The following is a 20,890-nucleotide window of genomic DNA, read 5'->3' on the forward strand; positions in this document are numbered from 1 at the left end:
TACACAGCTCCCTTTCCGCTTCCGGTACGAACGCATGTGCGATCGCTGCCGGTGAGTGTCTTCTGCTTTTGAGCGCCTTAATAAATTAGCCGGCAGTTTCCTTGCACGTCCTCGTCGAGAAAACATCAGGTGTTTCCCTAGCCATGCTCCGCAAGGTTTTGTTCCAGGCAACCGCAAAGCAAACTCGTCGGCAGCTCACCTCCATCGTACGACATGGCGATGCCCTTGCGGGGACGGCACCGCGACCTGCGAACTGTGTTCTGCTAATAAGCAAACGTGGGGCCGGCCACAGCCACTGGCAAAACGTTCGGCACATCAAGGCCGAAAAGGACGCGAACAAGGCAAAACAAACGGACAAATACGTTCGGCAAATTGTAGCGGCTGTCAAAGTTGGCGGTGGACCAGACCCCAAGCTCAACAAACTCCTCGCTGACGTTATAGAGTGCGCTAAACGAACCCAAGTCGTGTCCAACTCCGCTATCGATTTGGCCATCAAGCGTGCAGCGGGAGCACTGTCCGCCAAGAACCTGCGCAGCACTCAGTATGAGATAGTTATGGAACACGGAGTCCTCCTGGTTGTGGAAGCAGAGACCGGCAATATTAGCAAACTCGGCCATGAACTCAAAAATATTTGCAAGCGTCACACCTGCGCCATTGTTCGCGGCGGTGTCAAAGAAAAATTTGAAACCAAGGGTTTCGTCAAACTGGGAGGACGCGATGATGGCACCAAAGTGGACATGGATGCTGCACTGGCCGTGGGCTTAGAAAATGGAGCTGAAGACGTCACTGAACTTCCAGATGGGACGTGCGAGTTTGTTTGCGGGCCTAATGAACGTTTTGCGCTTGCAAAGGCTCTGACAACAGCAGGATACATGGTCACCGAAAACGGTGTTCGGCTGGTGCCGTACATGGCCATTTCCCCTCCAGAAGAACAGCTGGACAAGGTGTCAAATTTGTGCGATGAACTCGAAGACCACCCGGATATTCTGGTCATACACACAAATCTGGCTTAAAGATAACATAAACTATAGATAAACTTTATTTTGTCATTCTTCCCACTGTCGGGCAGTATTCAAATGAGCAAGTAGGTCTGCAGCGAAGAGAGTCTTGAGGGGTGCGGCTTCCTTCTTATTAATCAGCCTATAGTGACGGCCATTTGCACGTATCCCTGATGGTGGAAGATGTTTCTCCTCTTCCTGAAGATTAAAGAGGAAGCATACAGATGTAAATATGTAACCTTTTACAAATACCTGTAATGGTATTGCTGTATGAAACAATACTGTGTATCATGCACAGAAAACAGTATACATTTTGGCACAAAGAAATGTTCCAAGGGCTGGAACATAAAATATGACGTGTCCTTGCATTTCTTGGTATATTTGTAACTAATCTCAATCCTTTGTGTAGTGGCATCAGCTGAAGGTGCAGAAGACCTGCAGTGCACATGACAGATGATTAATTTGGAAACTGGAGCCGTTGTGGAACCATGCATGTGAATGCTTACTGTGATTAGATGTGTTGTTTTCTGGGACTCTGCTACACTTTGTTGCAGACTTTATGATTATTTAGAATTTATAATGGATAATATAATGGAATAGTGTGGAAATATCTAGCAGATGTAATGTGATTTGGCATGCACCAACAATGCTGGAAAAAAGACTTACCGGTGTCAGATAAGGTCTCTCCAGGTACATCATGTTCTGCTCTTCAAGAAGCAGGCGATGCATTATCTTCAGTTTGGTGCCCCCAGTCACAGGCGGGACGACACGAACTTTCCTGTGAAACCAGATGTCAAAGAGAGCATCGGTTATACTGCCTCTCTGTAAGTATCGTATTAACATGATGCATAAAGTGGCTCAAAAATATTTCTCCACATTAAAGGAAAAACAGTCAGATAGGTGAACTGATCTCACCCGATGTCGATTTTGCCGGGAATATGTTTCACAAAATGAAAACGGGGTCCACCAAAGCTTCTTCTTCTGAAAATTCCTAATAAGGCGCTTGTTAAGCGCATTTCTCTTTTGTGTCCAAGCACGCACTTGTAGAAAACGAGCTAAAATGTAACACCAAGATCATCAACAGACTTTCCCCACCACAACACGCTTCTTCCCAGCCTTTCAGCCCGTCGGAAGGTTACCCTTCAGCCGTCGTTATTTCATACCGCTATCCGTGAACGCAAAAAGCTGAGTTATGCACCCCCGTGCCCCCCTCCCGAGTTATGCAGGCATCCGCCTTAGAAAGTAATGCCAGTATGATCATTGTCGGACTTGAGATCGTATGCGCCGTTCTGTTGATGGACTGGTGTAAAACACCTACAGAGGCAATTGACAGTGGCTGCAATCTCGTTTCTGTGCAAATGTTTCGATATTTACGTTCAATCTGCAGACGGGGTGGGGGAGAGAGATTCCTGCCTCCGTGTGGGCATGGGGCAATTGAATTCGTTTAGATGCTTACTTTGCAAAACTTACAAATACAATACAAATACAATCAATACAAAACTTACAGCTTTGTTTTGAATTTGATTTGCTCTTTGAACGCAGCTCGTTCTGTTCGCCGTGAACCGAAAGTGAACCGCAATCGTCAAGGCATTGAATTCGCTGTTGTGGTGTTGAGAACCCGGTCCAATATTTCCTTCGCACGCAGAAGAAAATAAAATCATGAACCCCCCCCGCCCCTCGAAATGCTGCATTTGGGAGAGGGAAATGAGGGAGCAATCCTCCTCTTCCATGTACAGACCCCATAGAATCCCTCCCGAAATATTTTTCTGGCTACGTACGCCGCTAGCCTTCTTTGAACTTACAAACAAATAATCGAAGTACACCAGTATAAGGTTTGCACGCTATTTAAGCAGATCGGTGAGAGGGTAAAGGCTATTATAATAGTATAGTGGTTGCAGTGTGAATACGTGCACATCATCGTCCATTCGGGTGTCACTTCTAATAGTACCTTCGCTGTGCTGTCAAAGAAGGCATGAGGGGCCCCAGGGCCAAGGTTAGAGCAGGCTTACCGCACCTTCTACATATATTCCCTATTATAAATACTTGAGTGTCATGAATAGTACCGATCTAAAATCGAACAGGCAACATGTGTTCTAGAGTTCTGGAAGAAAAGCTACATATAATACATACACAGTCTTTGTGTGTCCATCTTGGTGGAGCCAAACTGTGCATTTTATTTTTGTTCCTTCGTTCCTCCAGTTATTTCTGCCGTGTGACGCTTGTTTTCATTGGTATTTCATAAGAACCACAGCATTGTTATTATTTTTTGTTTGTTTCAGTACACAATAAATTTCTCAATACGGGGTCTCAACAACAACAACAACAAATACACTGATGATAAATGGGGAAATTCGCCACCTGGGTTGTGGCTACTACAGTGCCGGCGGGACTGCATGAGATGTAAAATGACAGTGAGGGGGGCGTCAGGATTAAAAGACACAAAGGAGACCGGTGATCAGGCCCACTACAGAGCAGGCTGACGGCATCTTCCCCCCTACATTCCTCCCCCAATTAAGAAAATGTATTAAATGTTATTGTTAGACTTCATTGTTTGTTGGCGTATGCTGTGGTATCCAATCACTTTTAGCAACCTTTATGACGTACGCAGAATTGGTCGGGTCTTTCCCTCCACTCTGCCCTGTGGCTGCACTGATGATGTATCTCGTAGCATGGGGGACGAAACGTCTGTTATTAAATGTTATTTTCTGTTGTGTCAAGCCGCTGTTGGATCTTTATTTTCTCTCCATGAGTCCAGCTTTGGAATATTTTTGAGTTAAGTCCTTCCATATTTTTTATTCCGATTCTGATTTAATCTGATCTCTTCTTTTTTATTCCGACTTGTCAACTTATGACGTAATTGTACCATAGATTGAGAAGTTACCCCTCAAAAAGAACTAGTTACAAGTTAAGTTACCGCGTGAAAAATGTAACTAAGTTAATAACGAAGTTCTTCAGCCTGAAATGTAACTCGCAGTTACTGAGTTACTTAAAAAAAGAACGAGTTACTTCCAAGTTACTTCGGACACAAAATAGCATTACGCAGGTGCAGCGCGCGTCAGCGCAGTTGAGTTAGACATTGAATTGCCTGCTGAGGAGTGCAACACGCTTAGATCGTTTTCGTTTATGTCCAACAATAGACCTCTCCCTGTTTGTAAACAAATGACGTCATAGTGTTCGACAGTGCCACAAATTTGGTAGAATTGAACTACGCTCTAAGCTAGAGGTGAACAAGGTCGCGCCCGAAAGACACGGTCTTGAGGGGATTACGATAAGGTCCCTTAAAAGGACGCGACCCTCGGTCCTGCTTTTCTTTCAATGGGAGGCAGCGAACAAGTGCCCGTTCGTGGAACCCAGCCATCTCCTTCCGATTTATTTCGGTTTCAGTCTGTCTACCAATGTCATGATGACGTTTCTCTTGTAGAGGTCTATTCGAACGCTTTGCATCTTACTCCCTGTGGGCGCACAATGGTTCAGCTTCATTTCAATGGCAGCGGTTCTTACTTCCTGAATAAAATACTGTCATTGATTGAATATCACATTTTATGGCAACAAATGCCATGAAGGAACCGGAGAGAAAGCGAGAAAATATGTGGACGTGAGTGAAAAGCGAGATAAAAGTGACTTGGAACTTAAGTTACTTTGGCAAAGTTACCTGAAAAAGGAACGAATTCCTCTGAAAGTTACCACGGCGCAAAAGTAGCGAGTAAAGTTACAAGTCACCAAAAAAAGGAACTTAGTTACAGTAACGAGTTATCTCGAACTGTGAATCGTACCGTTCACAGGAAGCTTCTTTTTCACGTCTCACAGGTAACAACGTCAGCGAACGTTACCTGTAGATAGCCACAGTTGCTTCGCGGTTCTAGCACGTAAGCCAGCAAGCAAGGTACCTGTAGATATAACTGTTTTGTCTGTTTATAGGTCTGCTACGGCTCAATGTGCCTCAGAGCACGTGGTTCAGTGGTTAGCGCGCTGGCCATGTCATGCCGAGGCTGGTAGGTACCCGGGTTCGAACCCCCGGTTTGGGGTTTTTCCTGGATAACAGTGTGTGATGTTATTAGGGCAGGTCGGTCAAAGTGACAACCACTGACACGACCAGCAATGGACCTCGTACTGTAGGGTGGGAAAAGCGTAAGCGCTTCAAAAATAAAGCGCCACCTGTGTCACGCAAGGGCTCATGGGAACTTAGAGCGCCTTATAGCATTGCGAGATGACCAGAGGCGGAGGTAGAAAAAGAACAACAACATTCCCGGTGTGCGCAGCAGCAGCGTCAGTTGGGGTAAACACACTTGGGTAAACCATAACCGAAGCAGACGACAGAGCAGTGTCCCTCAAAGTTCCCATGCTGCTTGGTGGCGCGCGCACCTTTTAAAATCGTCTATTGCGGCGCAGAAACAATTCGTAAATGGGCGTAATGCCAGTGAGTGTTGAGAGTATCTACCGAGGCCAAGCGGACCCCCTGAGCCTTGCGGGGATACACAGAAAGCAATATGAAAACGGTGGACCTCAGTGGTTGAAGCGATGCCTCGAAAAATATATTGAAGTGGTTAGGCAAGGTCTGCCGAGGGAGCCCTTCTGCACCTGGACAATATGAAACGTGCAGTCGACCGTTGTATTTTCCTTATATTTTCTGTCAGCGTGTTATTCTGTCGATCCCAGACTGCTGATACATATATTCCGAGGAAGATGTAATGATTTATATGCTGTTAATTTCTTTCGTTGCTGCAAAGCAAAATTTCCTTTTTTCGCATCTAAATTAAGTAACCGAGTAGGTTTAGAACATGTGTTTAATATATGGCTATCCAATTTTAGATCGTTTCAAATAATGACACCCAAGTATTTATAATAATATAATTATTATAAAATAATATAATAATCAACATTCTTCAATCTCTTTTAAAAAATCTCGTATATTTTTTGTACTCTGGGAATAGATAGTTTGATAAAAACTAATTATCGTACACAATTCTAGACGCCACTAGGTTATCAAGACAGCTTCTCATTTTTATGATTGGTCAGTAACCGATTTGACTGACGAGTAGAATTGATATTCATGTATGCATATCGTTGGAACACCGTTATCCATTGTTCAATTTAATCGGCAATAGATTGTCAAATATTGAAGTTGTTGTGCGGAAACACGAGCATATATTTTCTGCTTACTAAGGACCCTGAAACATATCTGCGTGTCTTGTACAAGCCACATAATGACGTGTTGAGTGAAGCGGTATTCGATGAAACGGCGTTCGACGAAAAGCCGTTCAATGAAATGGTGTTCGATAAAACGGCGTTCGATCCGAAACCGATCGACCGAGGTCGGTGAAAGTAACTGAAGGCATCTGAGATTCACACAACTTTGATTATGGAAGTCGTTACCTGCCAGGGAAAACCGATGCCTCTTTTAGACGGTTAGGAATATGCCAAAGGGTCGCTAAAAATGACTGGAATCATACGATGGCAGTGCAAGATCCAAAGGAGCAGAAAATGCGAGGTGACAAGGATTTGAAAATTAATTTCGTTACTGAAAATACTTTAATACATTGTCTGTAAAGAATGTTAATAATCGGTCTTTAATCACAAACACACGAATAATGAATTTACGAGACATTTGCCTTGACATCAAACTGAATCTCGAAAAATTTTAGGTAGCTAGCGGACTTCGAGAAAATTTTCGGCGAGCTTTTTTTTTCTTTTTTGGCAAGTGTAGGAAGACGGAATTCCAAATATACCGCACAACCACGCCCATGGTTTCGGGGACAAAAGGATGTAGAGAGACAAACATGAGTCCAAACTCCTCTCTAGCTCAGAGTGTTATTGCACCTGCCACACACCAGAATCATTCATAATGTGTGGACCACCAGCAAATACCATCGGGGGGGGGGGGGGGGGTCAATCCAAGCATCACTTTCACTCTCTTATCTCTCGCTGGAACATTTCCTCTTTCGTCAACCCTTCCTCTGATTTTTTCCCCCGACTTTTGAATGATAATGATAATGGACTTTCTTTTCAAAGTACCTGCCATGCCGGATTGCGAAACAGATAAGCTCACGGCGCCAGACAAGGTCACGACCCTACCAGAGTTGCTTTCCGATGCCCAGGGGCATTTCAGGGGCAGATTATCGCGGAACCACTTTTCTTTTTTTTAAATTCTTCTTTTAGGCACGACTCGTCGACCAATCGCGAGTGACATACTCTCGTTCCTGCGTGCTAGAAGTGACTGCAGGTAGGGCAGTGAACCAAACGCCATGTTTCCGTGGTTCTCAGCTGCGTGGACCGTGCTCCTGGTGTTCAGCAGCTGTTTGTTCTGTTATATCCGCTTCAGAAGACGCCAGCAGGCTCCGGGGCCCTGGGGATTGCCGGTCATCGGCGCTTCGCACATCGTGGCTAGGTAGGACTGGAGATTGATTGATTGATTCTTGGTGATTGTCTATTCATTCTTCCGGAACTGTGACTCTTCTGGCACTACCTTGAGGAATGAGCAGAGCCCGGGTTGTTTCGGGAATGCAGGTTATTGCCGACAGTTGTGCGGTATACGAATGTTTCTGTTAACCCTGACACGAGATCAAGATGTTGTGAGAAGTGGGATTTGGTATGACGTCTGAATGACGTCTGAATTTCTACCCATCTACGTCTGAATGCCAAGGGTTTTGAAACATGTCTGTGTGACTCGGTTGTTTAATGCGTGTTCTACAAACAGGTGCTTCTAACGCAGAGTGCGACGCATTATCTTGAAGAAATACACGTGTTGTACGGACTGAGACCTACTGCATGCGTAACGTGCTGTCGCACGGATTGCTGCGTTCATGGAAGGGAAGGGCTCAGCTGATGGTGGAGGCCGAACTTCTTCCATAGTAGCAAGGGGTGGGTGCAATGGGGGCGATTTCTTGTGCAAAGGAAGTCTCATAGTTCGCCTTCTATATCAAGAAAAAATGCATTTGCCACGTTTGATCCATTCCACTGATACATCACCGTCGTGATTTTTAAATATCTAATCAAGGCATTGGTTATTTTTTTCGAATAATATATATACTCTTCATTTCCTTTCTTAAAGTTAAATCGCTGACCCGTGATTTATGTTAAATAACCTTCTAATCGTTGGTGTGGTTTCCAAAGCGAGACTTCGGATGCCTGTAGTGTTACGAAGTACGTCAGTGCAAAAATGGCTAGGAAGCAAGCGAGCTGGTGAAGATACGTCAGTGCGCTACGAAAATCGCTAAAGTAGAAAAGAAAGTGACTATTATAAAATTCGAGGTATCCGGGCGAATCGAGCAAAAGATAGCCAGAAAGTGTCCATTTGGCAGTTGTCGAGGCAGCGATTCAATTGTTTTATATTGCGTTCCGTGTCCATGTACAGGTATATACAGGTGAAGGAGCCAGTGGGAATAGGTTCCCAGTTAAACGCTCCTCCGCCATTGCATAGGCACTATCGCATAAAATGTACTCGCCGGTGACAACTCCTGTTTCTCGTGACTGTTTGCGTGGTAGTTACCCAAGCAGCACAATGTACCGAAAGTCGAGTGCAATAGGGGTGGACGGTATGTGTCTTATCAATGTTCTTTAGCTTAACGAGTCTCTTCAAGGCCTTCCACCTACCCGTCCACCCCTATTGCACTCGACTTTCAGTGCATTGTGCTGCTTGGGTATAGTTCACGGCTTCGTCAAGAACGATCTGTCTTTATTTTTGCACGCCCATGAACAGGATAGGCCTTTGTGGTCGTGCACATGTTATGCAAACACAGCAGACTTATCAGAAAAAAGCTTCAATGACGATATTTTTTTCTGAACTTTTCGCGCTATGATCATTTGTTATTACGGGCCTCAAACTATTTTATGGGTTCAGTGCGAAACCCCTCCATAAATCTTTCGTTTTTGATTTTGTTCAGGGCTACACGACAAATATATTTTGCAACATCGTAATATGTGTTCTAGAATGCGCTGCGACAGTTTTTTCTCTGCGTGGGGTAGACGGCAAAAGTTTGGAGAAACCAGGTGACTAACTGTCCACTCGCATTGAAATGATATCCCGTTATTTGGGAAAGGGACCAATGAGGTCGCTCCACAGGCTGAAGGAGAGAGAGGGGAAACTAGGAAACAGTCACGACAGCAAAATGCGGAATAGTGTTTTGTTTTGTTTTTTGGGGGAAAGGGAATAGTTTTTGCATCAGCCTCTGCTTTATAAGCATTTCGTAATTATCAATTAAAAAAAGAAATTCTCTACAATGTCAACATGTTGTCTTGGCAGTTTCCTTAGCTACTATATGTCGTCATATTATTCTTCCACGCGTTGTGCAGACATTTCCATTCAGTTTGTGACTAATATTGCGTAGGTATGAAAACCCCTGGGAAGCATTCTCTGCGCTGAGCAGGCTGTACGGCAGTGTGTTCCAGCTATGCCTCGGCTCCCGCACATGTCTGGTGGTGAGCTCCCCGGACGCCTTACGACAAGTACTCCTGGGCAAGGCTGCCAACGATTTCGTCGATCGTCCAGACTTCCTTCGCTATCATGCCATCTTCAGAGGGGACCGCAATTTATGTGAGCACAATCTTATTTTACGTGACTGAGTTGAAGGACCTGGTAATATATTGCTGTTCACGCTAACGAGAATATCAATGAGAATTCACGCAATGTAGAACGCGCTGTATCAAATGCCATGACCTAGGTTGTGAGACTAGATCGTGACCACTCTATACGAAAATGATCTGTCCACGTAAATGTACGCCGTTCAAAGCCACAGTTGCTTCGCGGCGCTAACAGAGTAAAAATTAAGAAAATGCGGTGCTCGACGCATGCGCCGTGCTTCTGAAGCGATTGGCAATGTGGCTAAAGGCACCTGAAGACAAAACTTACGAGCAGAAGGAATCGCTATTCTGGTTGCGGCATGGCCGAGCGGGTTAAGGCGTCCCTCTCGTTGGTGGTAGCCAAGGGCGTGCTGAAGACTGGGGGGTTGTGGGTTCGCATCCGTTTTCCCCTGGTTTTCCAAATACTTTCCAGACGAATGTCGGCAAAGTTATCCCTGAAGTCTGCCCAGGACTCAACTTAACCCCCCTGTCCCCGAATCCTTCCTAGAGCCCTGCCCGGGCCCCCGACTCGGCCCGCGGGCCGAGCCGGGCTTGTTATTGGCTGTGTGCTCCGGGCCGAGCCCGGGCCGACAAAATACGCTAGCACCGTGGGCCGGGCCGACAAATACGTTTCCGAGAGTCAGGTCCTGCCGGGCCACGCAGCTAATTCCACACAATGGAGATGCATTAGTTCATATCATGCGCTTGCGTCATTCCTGTGCATATTTTGCAAAGACAAGCAAGGGATACTGCATTAGGCATATGATTCCACCCTCTAGAACATTCTGAAAGCCACTTTACACTGCTCCTCGCGTATTTCACAATCACTTGGCAAAGCTTGGTGAGAGGGGTATGGACTGGGAGAAGGAGTTTGTCGACAGCATCCTCTACCTCCGCAAAATCTTGACAGTGTAACGATAACGCCCATGCCCGCTACGTTCTGGATTTAATTTGGTCTTGTGCGGTTATGGTGTTAAACCGCCATCACTTGTATGTTTGTCTTCTCTCCTTATAAATTTACTGATACATTTGTTTGATAATCGCCAGAAACGCGTACGTCGCGGCTGGAAATACTATGCCGGGATCTACTCGGCGGGTCACCGGGCCGGGTCGGGACATTTTTCGATGCGCCCGGGCCGGGTCGGGCCCGGAAAAGTGGGCCCGTGCAGGGCTTTAATCCTTCCTGCTGCAATCTCTCCATCTGTCCACATCTGTACGCCGCTCATAGCCACAGTTGTTTCGCGGCGCTAACACGAAATTAAAAAAAAACTATTCTGGTTATTCCCAAACGCTGATTCGGTGGGACAAATATTCCCCTGCCTGTAGTTTTTGCATGACGGTGGTGAAATTTGTTTTATTTCTCTTCTATAACAGCGATGGCTCTCTGCGACTGGTCCTCAAAGCACCGACGTCGTCGCGAGTTGACTCACAGTTGGCTGCACCCTCGAGCAGGATCGGATTCTCGCGCCCGACTGAGCCGCTGTGTGCACCAGGAATTGAGCGCTCTCCTGGAGCACCTCGACGCGACTCAGGGCCAAGCTGTGGACGTCCGAGCCGCCCTGAGGCTGTCCGCGGCAAATGTCTTCTTCGATTTCATCTGTTCCAGGAGGTTTTCTCGGGACGACAAAGCCTTCATGGAAGTCGTACGTCTCTACGATGTGGTCTTCCAGGAGCTCTTCCAGGGCTTTGCCTTGGACTTCATGCCGTGGCTCAAGGTCAGGATGATTTTCTTGGTCACGCTAGTTACTCTGCAATTTACCCGCGTATAGTTTACCTGCACATATGATGGATGCTATAGCATGACGAGTACCTTGTACTGACACAAAACAATCGGTAGTCATATGAGCATCGAACTATCGATAGTAAGAAAACTACCGATAGTCAATAACCTATCGACAGTCGATAGAAAACTATCGATATGTACTATACAGATAGTCGGCTATCGGAAAACTATCGGGGGCAGATAAAAACAGAAAATACCTCTCCTACAAGTTTTACAGTAAAACTCGGGGCTTTCGCTCCGACGCTGACCTTGAGCTTCTAATGACGCTTAAACCAAACGGAAGCCCACGTGATACTCTCAGCACTAGATTGATTGGCATTGTAGTCTCATGAGTGCGTACGGTTTTAGGATAAGGATCTTCTCCCGCTGCTTGCAGTGCATCACTCATACATTACAGCTGACTGTGTCGCACGTGATTGTTTTCGTTGTCACTGTGCGAAAACGAAGACGGGAACGGAAAGCATCGAACCAAATCTAACTACCAATAGCACAGAAAAACAAGAGCATTGTGAATGGTCAGTTATCGTAACACTATCTATAGTTTTGCATCACTAGTATACCTTGTCGTATCCGTCTCAGGTCGATTCCGAAACTATAACGCCATTTTACTCCTTCTTCATTTTCATCACAGACAATAAAGCCCGCCGAAAATCCATCCCCAATTAGTGTACTGTATTTTCCGGCGTATAATGCGCACCCCTAAAAACGGGCCGAATTTGAAAAATGTTCGATGCATAACGCGCACCGCAATGGTGCTACAAGCTTCTGTACTGCCACCAGTATACACAATAAACCAATGCGGTGTATCATATATGCATATGCTATATTAGAAACACATTTCGTCAAATCCGTTAAACTCCGATGCAACAGCGTCGCTGTCATACTTCAGTCTCCTCTCTGCTTTCCGTTTCGCGTCCCTTCTCGATCACGCCATTCTTCTGAAATTCAAAATTGACTGCTGAATAGCATCCTTAAGCAGCATCATTAAAATTTTATGAAGTTCAGTGCCCTTTCGCCGGTTTTGTCAACGGTCCCTAAGAGATATGGGAGAAAGCCACAGCACACTCTGGAAGAGGCTAGAATTTGTACGTCACCGACCTGAAAAGGAACTCTGCAGGAAAATATTTCAGTGTATAACGCGCACCGTTAGATAACGCGCAGGACCTCTTCAGAACACTTTTTTACTGCATAACGCGCGCGTTATACACCGCAAAATACGGCGGTAGTTTCTGTGCAGTTTGATGTAATGCATGGCAAGAGCAGACGCAGGATGTTGAAAGTATGCCGGAATTCTTTAATTGTAATATGAAATCAAAAGAACTGTAATGAACTGAATCAGGAACGCCCTTGGCGACCGGCGGGAGGGCGTGCGTCTCCAGGTCGCTGGAGTCTATGGTCATTTCATAGAATGTCTCGTCGGTTAGCGTAGCGTAGGCGTGTTCGTACAGCCAGGTACGTAACACAGTGTCCCACGCATGTACGCGTCGGCACTTGCATTCATAAGCGAAAGGCGGCGTATCTACCCAGCAGACTAATTCGGAGACCATCGCCTGCGCTACGTTCCCATTCGTGTGCCTGGTAGACGTCATCGTGTTCCCGGATGCGTTAGTCATTTTAAGCACGTGACTGTTAGGTCTCAGAGAGCCTCCTCTTTTCTATTCCAGTAACTAGACTCAAGTGTACTGGAACGGCTGCTCATCTCCAATCGTTCCAGTTCACGTGACTCTAGTTATTGGAACACCTCTCAGGACTAGACACAAGTTTGTCTTTCTCTTTATAGCTTGTGCATAGTAAGAAGCTCAATCATCTTCGCGAGCAAGCGACACACATATCGCAGCTCACCACCAAAATAGTGGAGGACCGAGAGCAGGAAGGCTGCAAGAAAGATGGAGACCTGGTAGATCTGTTGCTGCTGTCCATGCAAGACGGGGAGCCAGATAGCTTGGACAAACTGGAAATCGAAGTCGTGCTGGATGACCTCCTCGGTGGACACTCGGTCGTAGCCAACCTTTGGTTGTGGGCAATCTATATCTTGGCGAGCTACGGGTAACTTCTCTTCAGTGCTATCACATTTAAATTCTTGTAGACTAGGCATCGAGGATTTGTCCACTTATAACGATGACCGTAGGTGTTTCCGGGCCCTAAGGCCGCGGTTGAGCCCTTATAAACTCATGTTGTAGTATTATGTGCATGGGTGTCAAAGTCTGCAGGACCGCAGTCGCATGCCGATAGTTCAATAACCGATTGCTCAATGCTGAGATCTGCTGCTTTTAAACCCACGTGCCTGTTACTTTGAAAGGAACGACCAATGAAACGCAATACACGTTGCACTGAAGTAACCAGTATAACGTGCACACTCAAGCTAGTGTAAAATTTTCTGCACTACGGGCGACCACTGGTATTAGCCATAACTGTAGTGCAGAACCAATGACTTAAGGGAGCAGTGAAGGCCCCCTCCATAAATTCTTCGTGTTTGACAGCGGGGTATTGTGCTACAGGTAACGCGTGCTTTTGCGCTAGAACCAGGACCCTTGCGGACCTGTAGCTCGCACACGAGGTCTTCGATGTACTTTCTGGAAAACTCCTTCAGAGAGGCTAAGTAGTGCTGACGTCACCCTGCGACATCACGTGACATCACACCATGACGTGCAGGGTCCCCTGCAAGTAGCGCTGCGGCCTGTCCGTAGCAGGCCAACTGTCAGAAATGACGATGCGGCTCACGCGCGGTGATGCTACGTCATGCCAGGATATGTTGTAGCAGGTCTTCCAAGGTACAGTACAGTACATACACTGCTGCATTTTCAAGGCATTTTTGTAAGTTTAAACTCCGCATTGACGAAACACCGTATCATTGTGGTGTCTCGTGATACAACAGCTTCATGAATGAGACGGGGCTTGGAGGAATTATGGTAACCTAGAATGGTACATGCAGGGTGTCGAACCGCGAAAAATACGGGTTCGGTTCGGTTCGCGTTGCTTTGGTTTCGTTGCGGTTCGGACGGCCAAACGAACGCCAAAAAATCGAACCGTTTCGCAGCCCGGAACCGGTTCGCGAACCGGTTCAACGCTTCCCTTTTATATGTTCCATAAAACTGGTTTTATGGGGAAATACGTGGCTAATAGCTAGTTAGAACGTTCTGAAGCTAATAGAACGTTCTGTGTCGCAGTCTTAGTGTAGCCGCACGGTTCTCCGTTCTAAACTTCGACAATTCGCACAGGGAGGAAGCACAGAAGAACCTTGCAGAGGAAGCACGGCGTTCGTTCTCCAACGGTAGCGCTGATGAAGACCAGCAGCTTCATTACGCGGAAGCAACGCTCTACGAGATTCTGCGTATGGTCAACTCGCCAATTATCCCACATGTGTGCTCGAAAGACACCACCTTGCAAGGTTCGTACGCTGTGTTCAAGTGCTTTGCAGACGCGGTTACCAGGGAAACTGGTGTCTTGGCACTATTTAGCCTTAGTTGCTCTTGTGCCATATAGCACCAAAACACACGCAAAACTGTTTGCCATTCTAGGGTATCGGATATCAAAGGGAACTATGGTGATGTTCAACACGCACGATCTCAACTTCTCAACAGATCTGTGGGAAGATCCCTGGAGCTTCCGACCAGAAAGGTAACTGTTACTCAGAAGCGCAAAGACACGGCATAAAAACTTACCCATTCGTTTTTGCAGGTTTTTGAACAACAGCACAGTGAGCAAACCTGCTCACTTTGTGCCATTCGGCACGGGCCGTCGGGCCTGTCTCGGAGACGGCTTAGTACGAGCTATCCTAGTGCCGGGAATGGCTGCACTTTGCCAGCGTTTCCGAATAGGTCTTGGTCCGGGTCAGGCTCCGGCAGATCTCAAACGGCAACGTACCCGGGTCATCTTTGATCGAGACCCTCAGCTGACTTTCCTTCCGCGCGTGTTTTAGGCTTCGTATCATAACTTAATTTCGCGATCTCAACGTATACCATAGCTCAGTCAGCACGTGTCTCTAGCAACCTTTATCTGTTTTCCCTACTGAGATCCAAAGAACTTTTTGCTTGCTTGAGCTTTGTTTTCTCGTTGTCCGTATTACATGTCTGCGTACAGTGTTCTAAGTGCAGAGTGTGATGTGGGTTGTACAAAGGTGTATGCGAAGCAAGACTCCTGTATATATGAACTTTGACCCGTCGGTATAACCAATCATTCGGCGTTTACTTCTGGAACTGTTCCTTTGTCGTTGCGTTATGTTGGATCTCCAGTTGGTTCAAAATTTCTAGATAGATAATGATACAGGCTTGTAATACCTACTGCGCTATATGATACGTACGCAGTGCGTACATCTCGGCATATGTTAATTGACTTGCGCGAAGCGTGGAACATTTAGGCTGTCTATGCCTTGAGGGTAGCTTGCCAGTGTTTGTCCCACATGGTTTGATGTGCACCGAGCTACAGTGCACGGGTGGTGGTCGAGGCCCGGGTTACGGCTTCTCCGGGGGGTCGGCAAACGGTACCCAATGGGAAGCGCGACATACCGCTCGGCTTGACCCACCACGAGAACACCGCGCGGATCGGCGGCATGCCCTTGCCCCGGTCGTAGGTGTCTCGGCCACTACCTCTGGTACTACGGATCTTTTCAACAAGTTTTCGTAGGATGAGTTCCCGTCTTGAAGTACTTCCTGGTGAGGGATACCTGCGACCTGTGCAGGGGCGTGCGGCTGAACGCGTCGTGCCGTGACGAGCCTGCGGAGGTCGCGATGTCCCAGGACCGAGGCCCGGTGCCCCGGAGTCGCCGTTTCCCGGGTCCCTCACCAGGTGCCTGGGAACGTTGTGTACATGTGCTTAACGTCTGTTTTTAGGAACTCTTGTACAGCTAGCTGTTTTTAAATAAATGGTGTATGCATCATTTTTACATGAAGATTAATGGCTCTTGCGTTGTCTTAGTCGTGTGGGCTACAAGATTTAGTGTTCGATGAGGGTATGAATGGGAGTTCCCCCTCCCAGACTTTCGGAACCTTCAGAAATTTGGTGAAACGAAAGTTGTTCTCTGGATCCCGCAGCCCTGTATAACTCAGCGTTGCAACTTCCAAGTTGTTGAAGCAGACAATTGAATTGCTGTTTAATCGTTGCCCATGAGAAAATTTTGAGATGTTAAGAAGTTCGCAGCGTTCTATGAAGTGTTCCTATGAAGATTTTTTGGGCACCCTGCGTATATATAACGTGCACATTCTATGAAGGTACAGCGTTTTTCGTCGAACGTAAAAATCTTGTGTCGTTGCGGAGCACAGTTGTCTGAACGATATTAGCGGCGGGACTCTCCTGCACAGTTTGTACAGTCCTGTGAATTGAACTTCGATGAATTGAATTTTCCCAAACCCGCGCTCTCGTCCAAAGGCAAAAAGTACGTGCTAAAAAAAAAAAGTAATATTTGGATATTCCGCGAAACCAAAGTTTTCGCGTAACACCTTTTGAAATGCAATTTTTATTCGAAGCCTGTTAATTAATCTGATAGCACTATCACGTGGCCCTATAAAGCCAGGGAGGGACCTACACTGTGGTTGGATAATAAAACTGCGAAAACCGTAAAGCGAAACTGACTGCTACTTTTTCTCACTTGTTAGAGCAACAAGGATACGACATGTCTGATTGCCCGAGACCGTGCATAATTCGTGCAACGCTCAACCAAAGCGACCACGCAAAATATTTTCGCCGAATGATGTCCTGTCGCCTGTGTCTGCAACACCTGAAGCGGTAGACGCCACAGGAGGAGCGGGTCGCGCTATGTATTGGGAGTGACTTTTTCGGGTTAAATGCTTTTCTCAGATAACCGCGGAATCGGGCTTAACCCGAAGAATGATATCCTCCCTTTGGCCGCGAGGAAAAAAATATTTCAGGAGAGGTCCTATAGGGACTTTACATGGAGGAGGAGGATATCCCCTTGTCTCCCTCTCCTTTGTAGACCACTCCCCTCTGTATTACCTCACGTCCCTGAGGGTAAATAAATTATTTTGAAAGTCTCACTACCAAAGTCATAATTTCTTGGAGGTTTGAACACCCCTCCGCCCTTGGCTACGCCACAGTATGTCATTACCACAGATGAGCTCTCATATGCCATAAGAAGGTCATCGGCTGTGGGGCACGTCATGTCCCATCATGAAACTCACTACTCAACTTCCGTCCACGTCTTCTGCCCACTTCGCTGTGCAGCCCTCAGGCGTGCTTGAAGTGATGTGTTATTTCGAGGGTATCAGGCCAATGTGAAATGGAGATCAAAGTGTTGAATAAAAAAAAAAAAAAAGTCCAACTGAATGCAACAAGTCAGCTCAAACTTTTTGAAAGATCTCAGTATATCAGAAAGTGGTCATTCCCTCATGCTCAACGAGCTCGTTTCACGATTCTTATCTCACCGCGCCACCAGCTCCCGTGGCATAGTGGTTAGGATGATCGCTTTCCACGCCGGGACTGGGAGGTGACACGGGTTCGAATCCTGTCACCGGCTGTGCTGTCTGAGGTTTTCCCTGGGTTTTCCGAAGACTTTCCAGACGAATGTCGGCACAGTTCCACCTGAAGTCGGCCCAGGACGCATACTGACCCCCCTGTCCCCCCACTCCTTCCTGCTGTCCTCTCTCCATCTGTCCACGTCTGTACGCCGCTCATAGCCACAGTTGCTTCCCGGCGCTAACACGGAATAATGAAAAAAAGTAATAATATCTCACCGCGGCCTTCCCGGTGCCCTTGCCTCCATTACCGGCGTCCATTTCGCTGCATAGTCATTTTTTAATCTCCATGTTGTACACTTGTGTTGTCATTGTTCGCTCTAATCGACCCAAATTTTTTTCATTTTCTTTTATTTAGCTTCACGTATCTGTGCGATAGATATCTTTACCCGAGAAACGTCATCATGACGTTGGTAGACAGACTGAAACCGAAACAAATCGGAAGGGGAGGGCTGGGTTCCACGAATGGGTTGGCTGCCTCCTATTGAAAGAAAAGTAGGACCGAAGGTCGCGTCCCTTTCAGGGACCATCGTAATCCCTTCAAAATCGTGGCTTTCGGGCGCGACCTTGTTCGCATCCTAGCCTCGAGCGTAGTTCAACTCTACCAAATTGGTGGCGCTGTCGAACACTGACGTCATTTGTTTACAAACAGGGAGAGGTCTATTTGTTCATATGGACTTTGTAGACCACTCCCCTCTGTATTGCCTCACGTCCCTGAGGGTAAATAAATTATTTTGAAAGTCGCACAACACGGCAGCCATGCACCTTCTGCCTGCATAGGGGGCCCATGAACGAGCTTCCTGCGCGGGACCCGTGGATGCCATACGACTACTGTTTTTGTTGTTTACAGTGGCCATAAACTTGTCTGCGCCAACGTAGGGTGTCTGAATGCTAGCTCCCTCTGTGAAGAGGAAGCTTGTTTTGAGGCGCCCTACGCCACCGTTCACGTGGCGCCATCTATCGCCCGAGCTGAGTTTTCGGCGCAGACAACGGGAATTTCTGCTGAGCTAGGGCAAAAATGCTATCACATTAGATACGGCAGAAAGACGGAAAGGTGGAGCAAATGGGGTGTCTGCTGGCTATTCCACGGGTTAAACAAAATAAGTGATAAACAAAAAAAAGTGGAAAAGGAGGAGTGCGAGAGGCAGTTTCTTGAGTAAAGTAAGCTTCAAAAAGCGTTTTCCAAACACAACCAAAAACAAAATGTGCATGCACGCTATGCTGTGTCCACGCTTATGACAGCCCAATATTTAGTGGTTTGATAACACTTCCTCTTGGTTGCGTTCAAAGGGCAGCATATCTACGATTGCTGGACATCATGAGTCAGATAGGCTGCTAATGTGCAATTAGCGTTTGTTTGTGTTCCTACCATGCTGCAGAGAATGATTGGGCACTGCCATCACAGTAGCATACCCTTACAGTCCCAGCACCAGCAGTGCCACCTGGCATTTTCCTGCAGACAATTTCAGACAGATGTCGCCATACTCCCAGTTCTTCAAGAACAAGTTTTTAGGTTCTTAGCCTCATGGCAACAGCTACCATCTTCTTGCAGACAAGGCTTGTGGGGACCATTTCAGATTATCGGAGACCAGAGAATTCCTTTCACCCAATAATGCTAAATGCCCCCAAGAAAAAGTCACAAGAGCAACACGCCTCTACAAGAGGAAATATGTATATATTTATTGACAGCACTGGAAACGATGGTCCCTTGATGAAGTATTGTTGCCTTAAGAGCGGGTGTACTTTCCCCAGATGTGGAGCATGAAGACTGAAGCGATGAAGAGCAGGCTCATAACCAGCACAGGCACGGGACCACTGACAAATATACAACCACAAGTCATTTCCTAGTGCACTACAGGACAAATAAGGCGTGTCATAATAATAATACATACACTTTGATTCCTGGAGAGTCATCTGTGTAAAATTTCCACATGCCTCCACCGCCAGCGGCCGCTGCTCCTGGTGTTCGTGTCCTACTGCCACCAGCAGATGTGGTTTTTCTGTTGGAAGAAGTTTTTCATCAGAGATTATGCAAAACAAATAAATTTGTTCATAACAGTAACATACACTGTTGGTATCTACAAAAATACAAGCATTGAGAAGCGGACACTTGGGGAAGCTTTCACTGCTGTCAAATAGTATCGTTGATACTGAATATATCTTCGTAACTGTTTTGGGGGAATACACTTATTTGACGTACCTCTGTTTAACTGTGGAGCCCGCGCTGGCCCGAGGAGCTGCTGTTTTGGGAGACCTTCCTGCTGACCCCACATTTGTGGCACTAGGTGAAGCTGGCTGCAGTGGATTACAATATCAGTAATGACATTAACTCACATCTGAACTGTAGTAACGCCTGTGTTAAATACTGAACACGGGACATGCTGAGCTCACTGACCAAATGCTATAAATGATCAGTTCCCAGGGAAAATTAGAATTTTCAGGCCATCAGCCGCTACTTGCTACCCATTTCATATCCTTACTTCAGAAATCATGTAAAAACATAACAAATTCGGGTTGTCTAATTCAAGCCCGGTTCACTCTCAAATAAGGGGCACAATCATTTGAATACGGTTTTGCAATGACAAATAGGTTTGTCCTGTGCCCTACAATGCTGAAAAGGACCTGTACTTCTCGTACACGACCACTGGCACACGGCGAGCGCTCACATGCAACTGTACGCATCAAAATAAGCACACACTAACGCTTCTGCTGTGATGAACTACACCCACAGTGACTTGCGACGATGATGCCACGTTAAATTAGAGATTCTGTGAGGTTTCTGTCTGTCGCTCTATAGAAATTTACAACTTACCATCTTGAAAGCAAACCGCACAGGCCAAAAGACTGAGCGAAAGGAAACACGTCACAATCTCTTCTGCTAGGCTGGCGCTCCCTTTTCACACAAGGCACGTTCGTCACCTACTTCAAGTGGCGCACTTCTTGTTCGGCGCTAGGAGAATGGTAAGTTTTCGAAATCAACGGTTATGAATTTAAGTATACGATTCATCAAAAAGCTTAAGTTGGAGAAAACCAGAATTTATAACAACAATCAGACGTGTTTCGGGACGAATATTTGAATGAATGCA

General features: G+C 46.5%; 4 protein-coding genes across 4 annotated transcripts; 2 read left to right on the top strand and 2 right to left on the bottom strand.

Moving 5' to 3' along the window:
• Window positions 1-6: 6 nt before the first annotated feature.
• LOC135388908 (probable transcriptional regulatory protein Dgeo_2194) lies at window positions 7-1,041 on the top strand. Its single transcript, XM_064618785.1, has one exon. It carries the CDS (start codon window positions 144-146, stop codon window positions 1,011-1,013), a length of 870 nt encoding a protein of 289 aa, XP_064474855.1. The 5' UTR covers window positions 7-143; the 3' UTR covers window positions 1,014-1,041.
• Window positions 1,022-2,153, bottom strand: LOC135388910 (uncharacterized). Its single transcript, XM_064618787.1, has 3 exons — window positions 1,914-2,153; window positions 1,665-1,776; window positions 1,022-1,196 (listed from the first exon to the last, which is right to left on the bottom strand). Exons 1-3 carry the CDS (start codon window positions 2,012-2,014, stop codon window positions 1,047-1,049), a joined length of 363 nt encoding a protein of 120 aa, XP_064474857.1. The 5' UTR covers window positions 2,015-2,153; the 3' UTR covers window positions 1,022-1,046.
• Window positions 2,154-7,155: 5,002 nt separating this feature from the next.
• On the top strand, window positions 7,156-16,227 carry LOC135388911 (cytochrome P450 307a1-like). Its single transcript, XM_064618788.1, has 7 exons — window positions 7,156-7,383; window positions 9,323-9,528; window positions 10,929-11,269; window positions 13,118-13,383; window positions 14,556-14,725; window positions 14,856-14,955; window positions 15,016-16,227. The coding sequence occupies exons 1-7, from the start codon at window positions 7,241-7,243 to the stop codon at window positions 15,254-15,256; spliced, it is 1,467 nt and encodes a 488-aa protein (XP_064474858.1). The 5' UTR covers window positions 7,156-7,240; the 3' UTR covers window positions 15,257-16,227.
• Window positions 16,228-19,460: 3,233 nt separating this feature from the next.
• Window positions 19,461-20,724, bottom strand: LOC135388915 (protein transport protein Sec61 subunit beta-like). The gene is made up of 4 exons (XM_064618791.1): window positions 20,617-20,724; window positions 20,005-20,099; window positions 19,697-19,804; window positions 19,461-19,619 (listed from the first exon to the last, which is right to left on the bottom strand). The coding sequence occupies exons 1-4, from the start codon at window positions 20,617-20,619 to the stop codon at window positions 19,532-19,534; spliced, it is 294 nt and encodes a 97-aa protein (XP_064474861.1). The 5' UTR covers window positions 20,620-20,724; the 3' UTR covers window positions 19,461-19,531.
• Window positions 20,725-20,890: the final 166 nt, after the last annotated feature.

The sequence above is a fragment of the Ornithodoros turicata genome, chromosome 3 (genome assembly GCF_037126465.1).
Source record: "Ornithodoros turicata isolate Travis chromosome 3, ASM3712646v1, whole genome shotgun sequence".
Lineage (NCBI taxonomy): Eukaryota > Metazoa > Arthropoda > Arachnida > Ixodida > Argasidae > Ornithodoros > Ornithodoros turicata.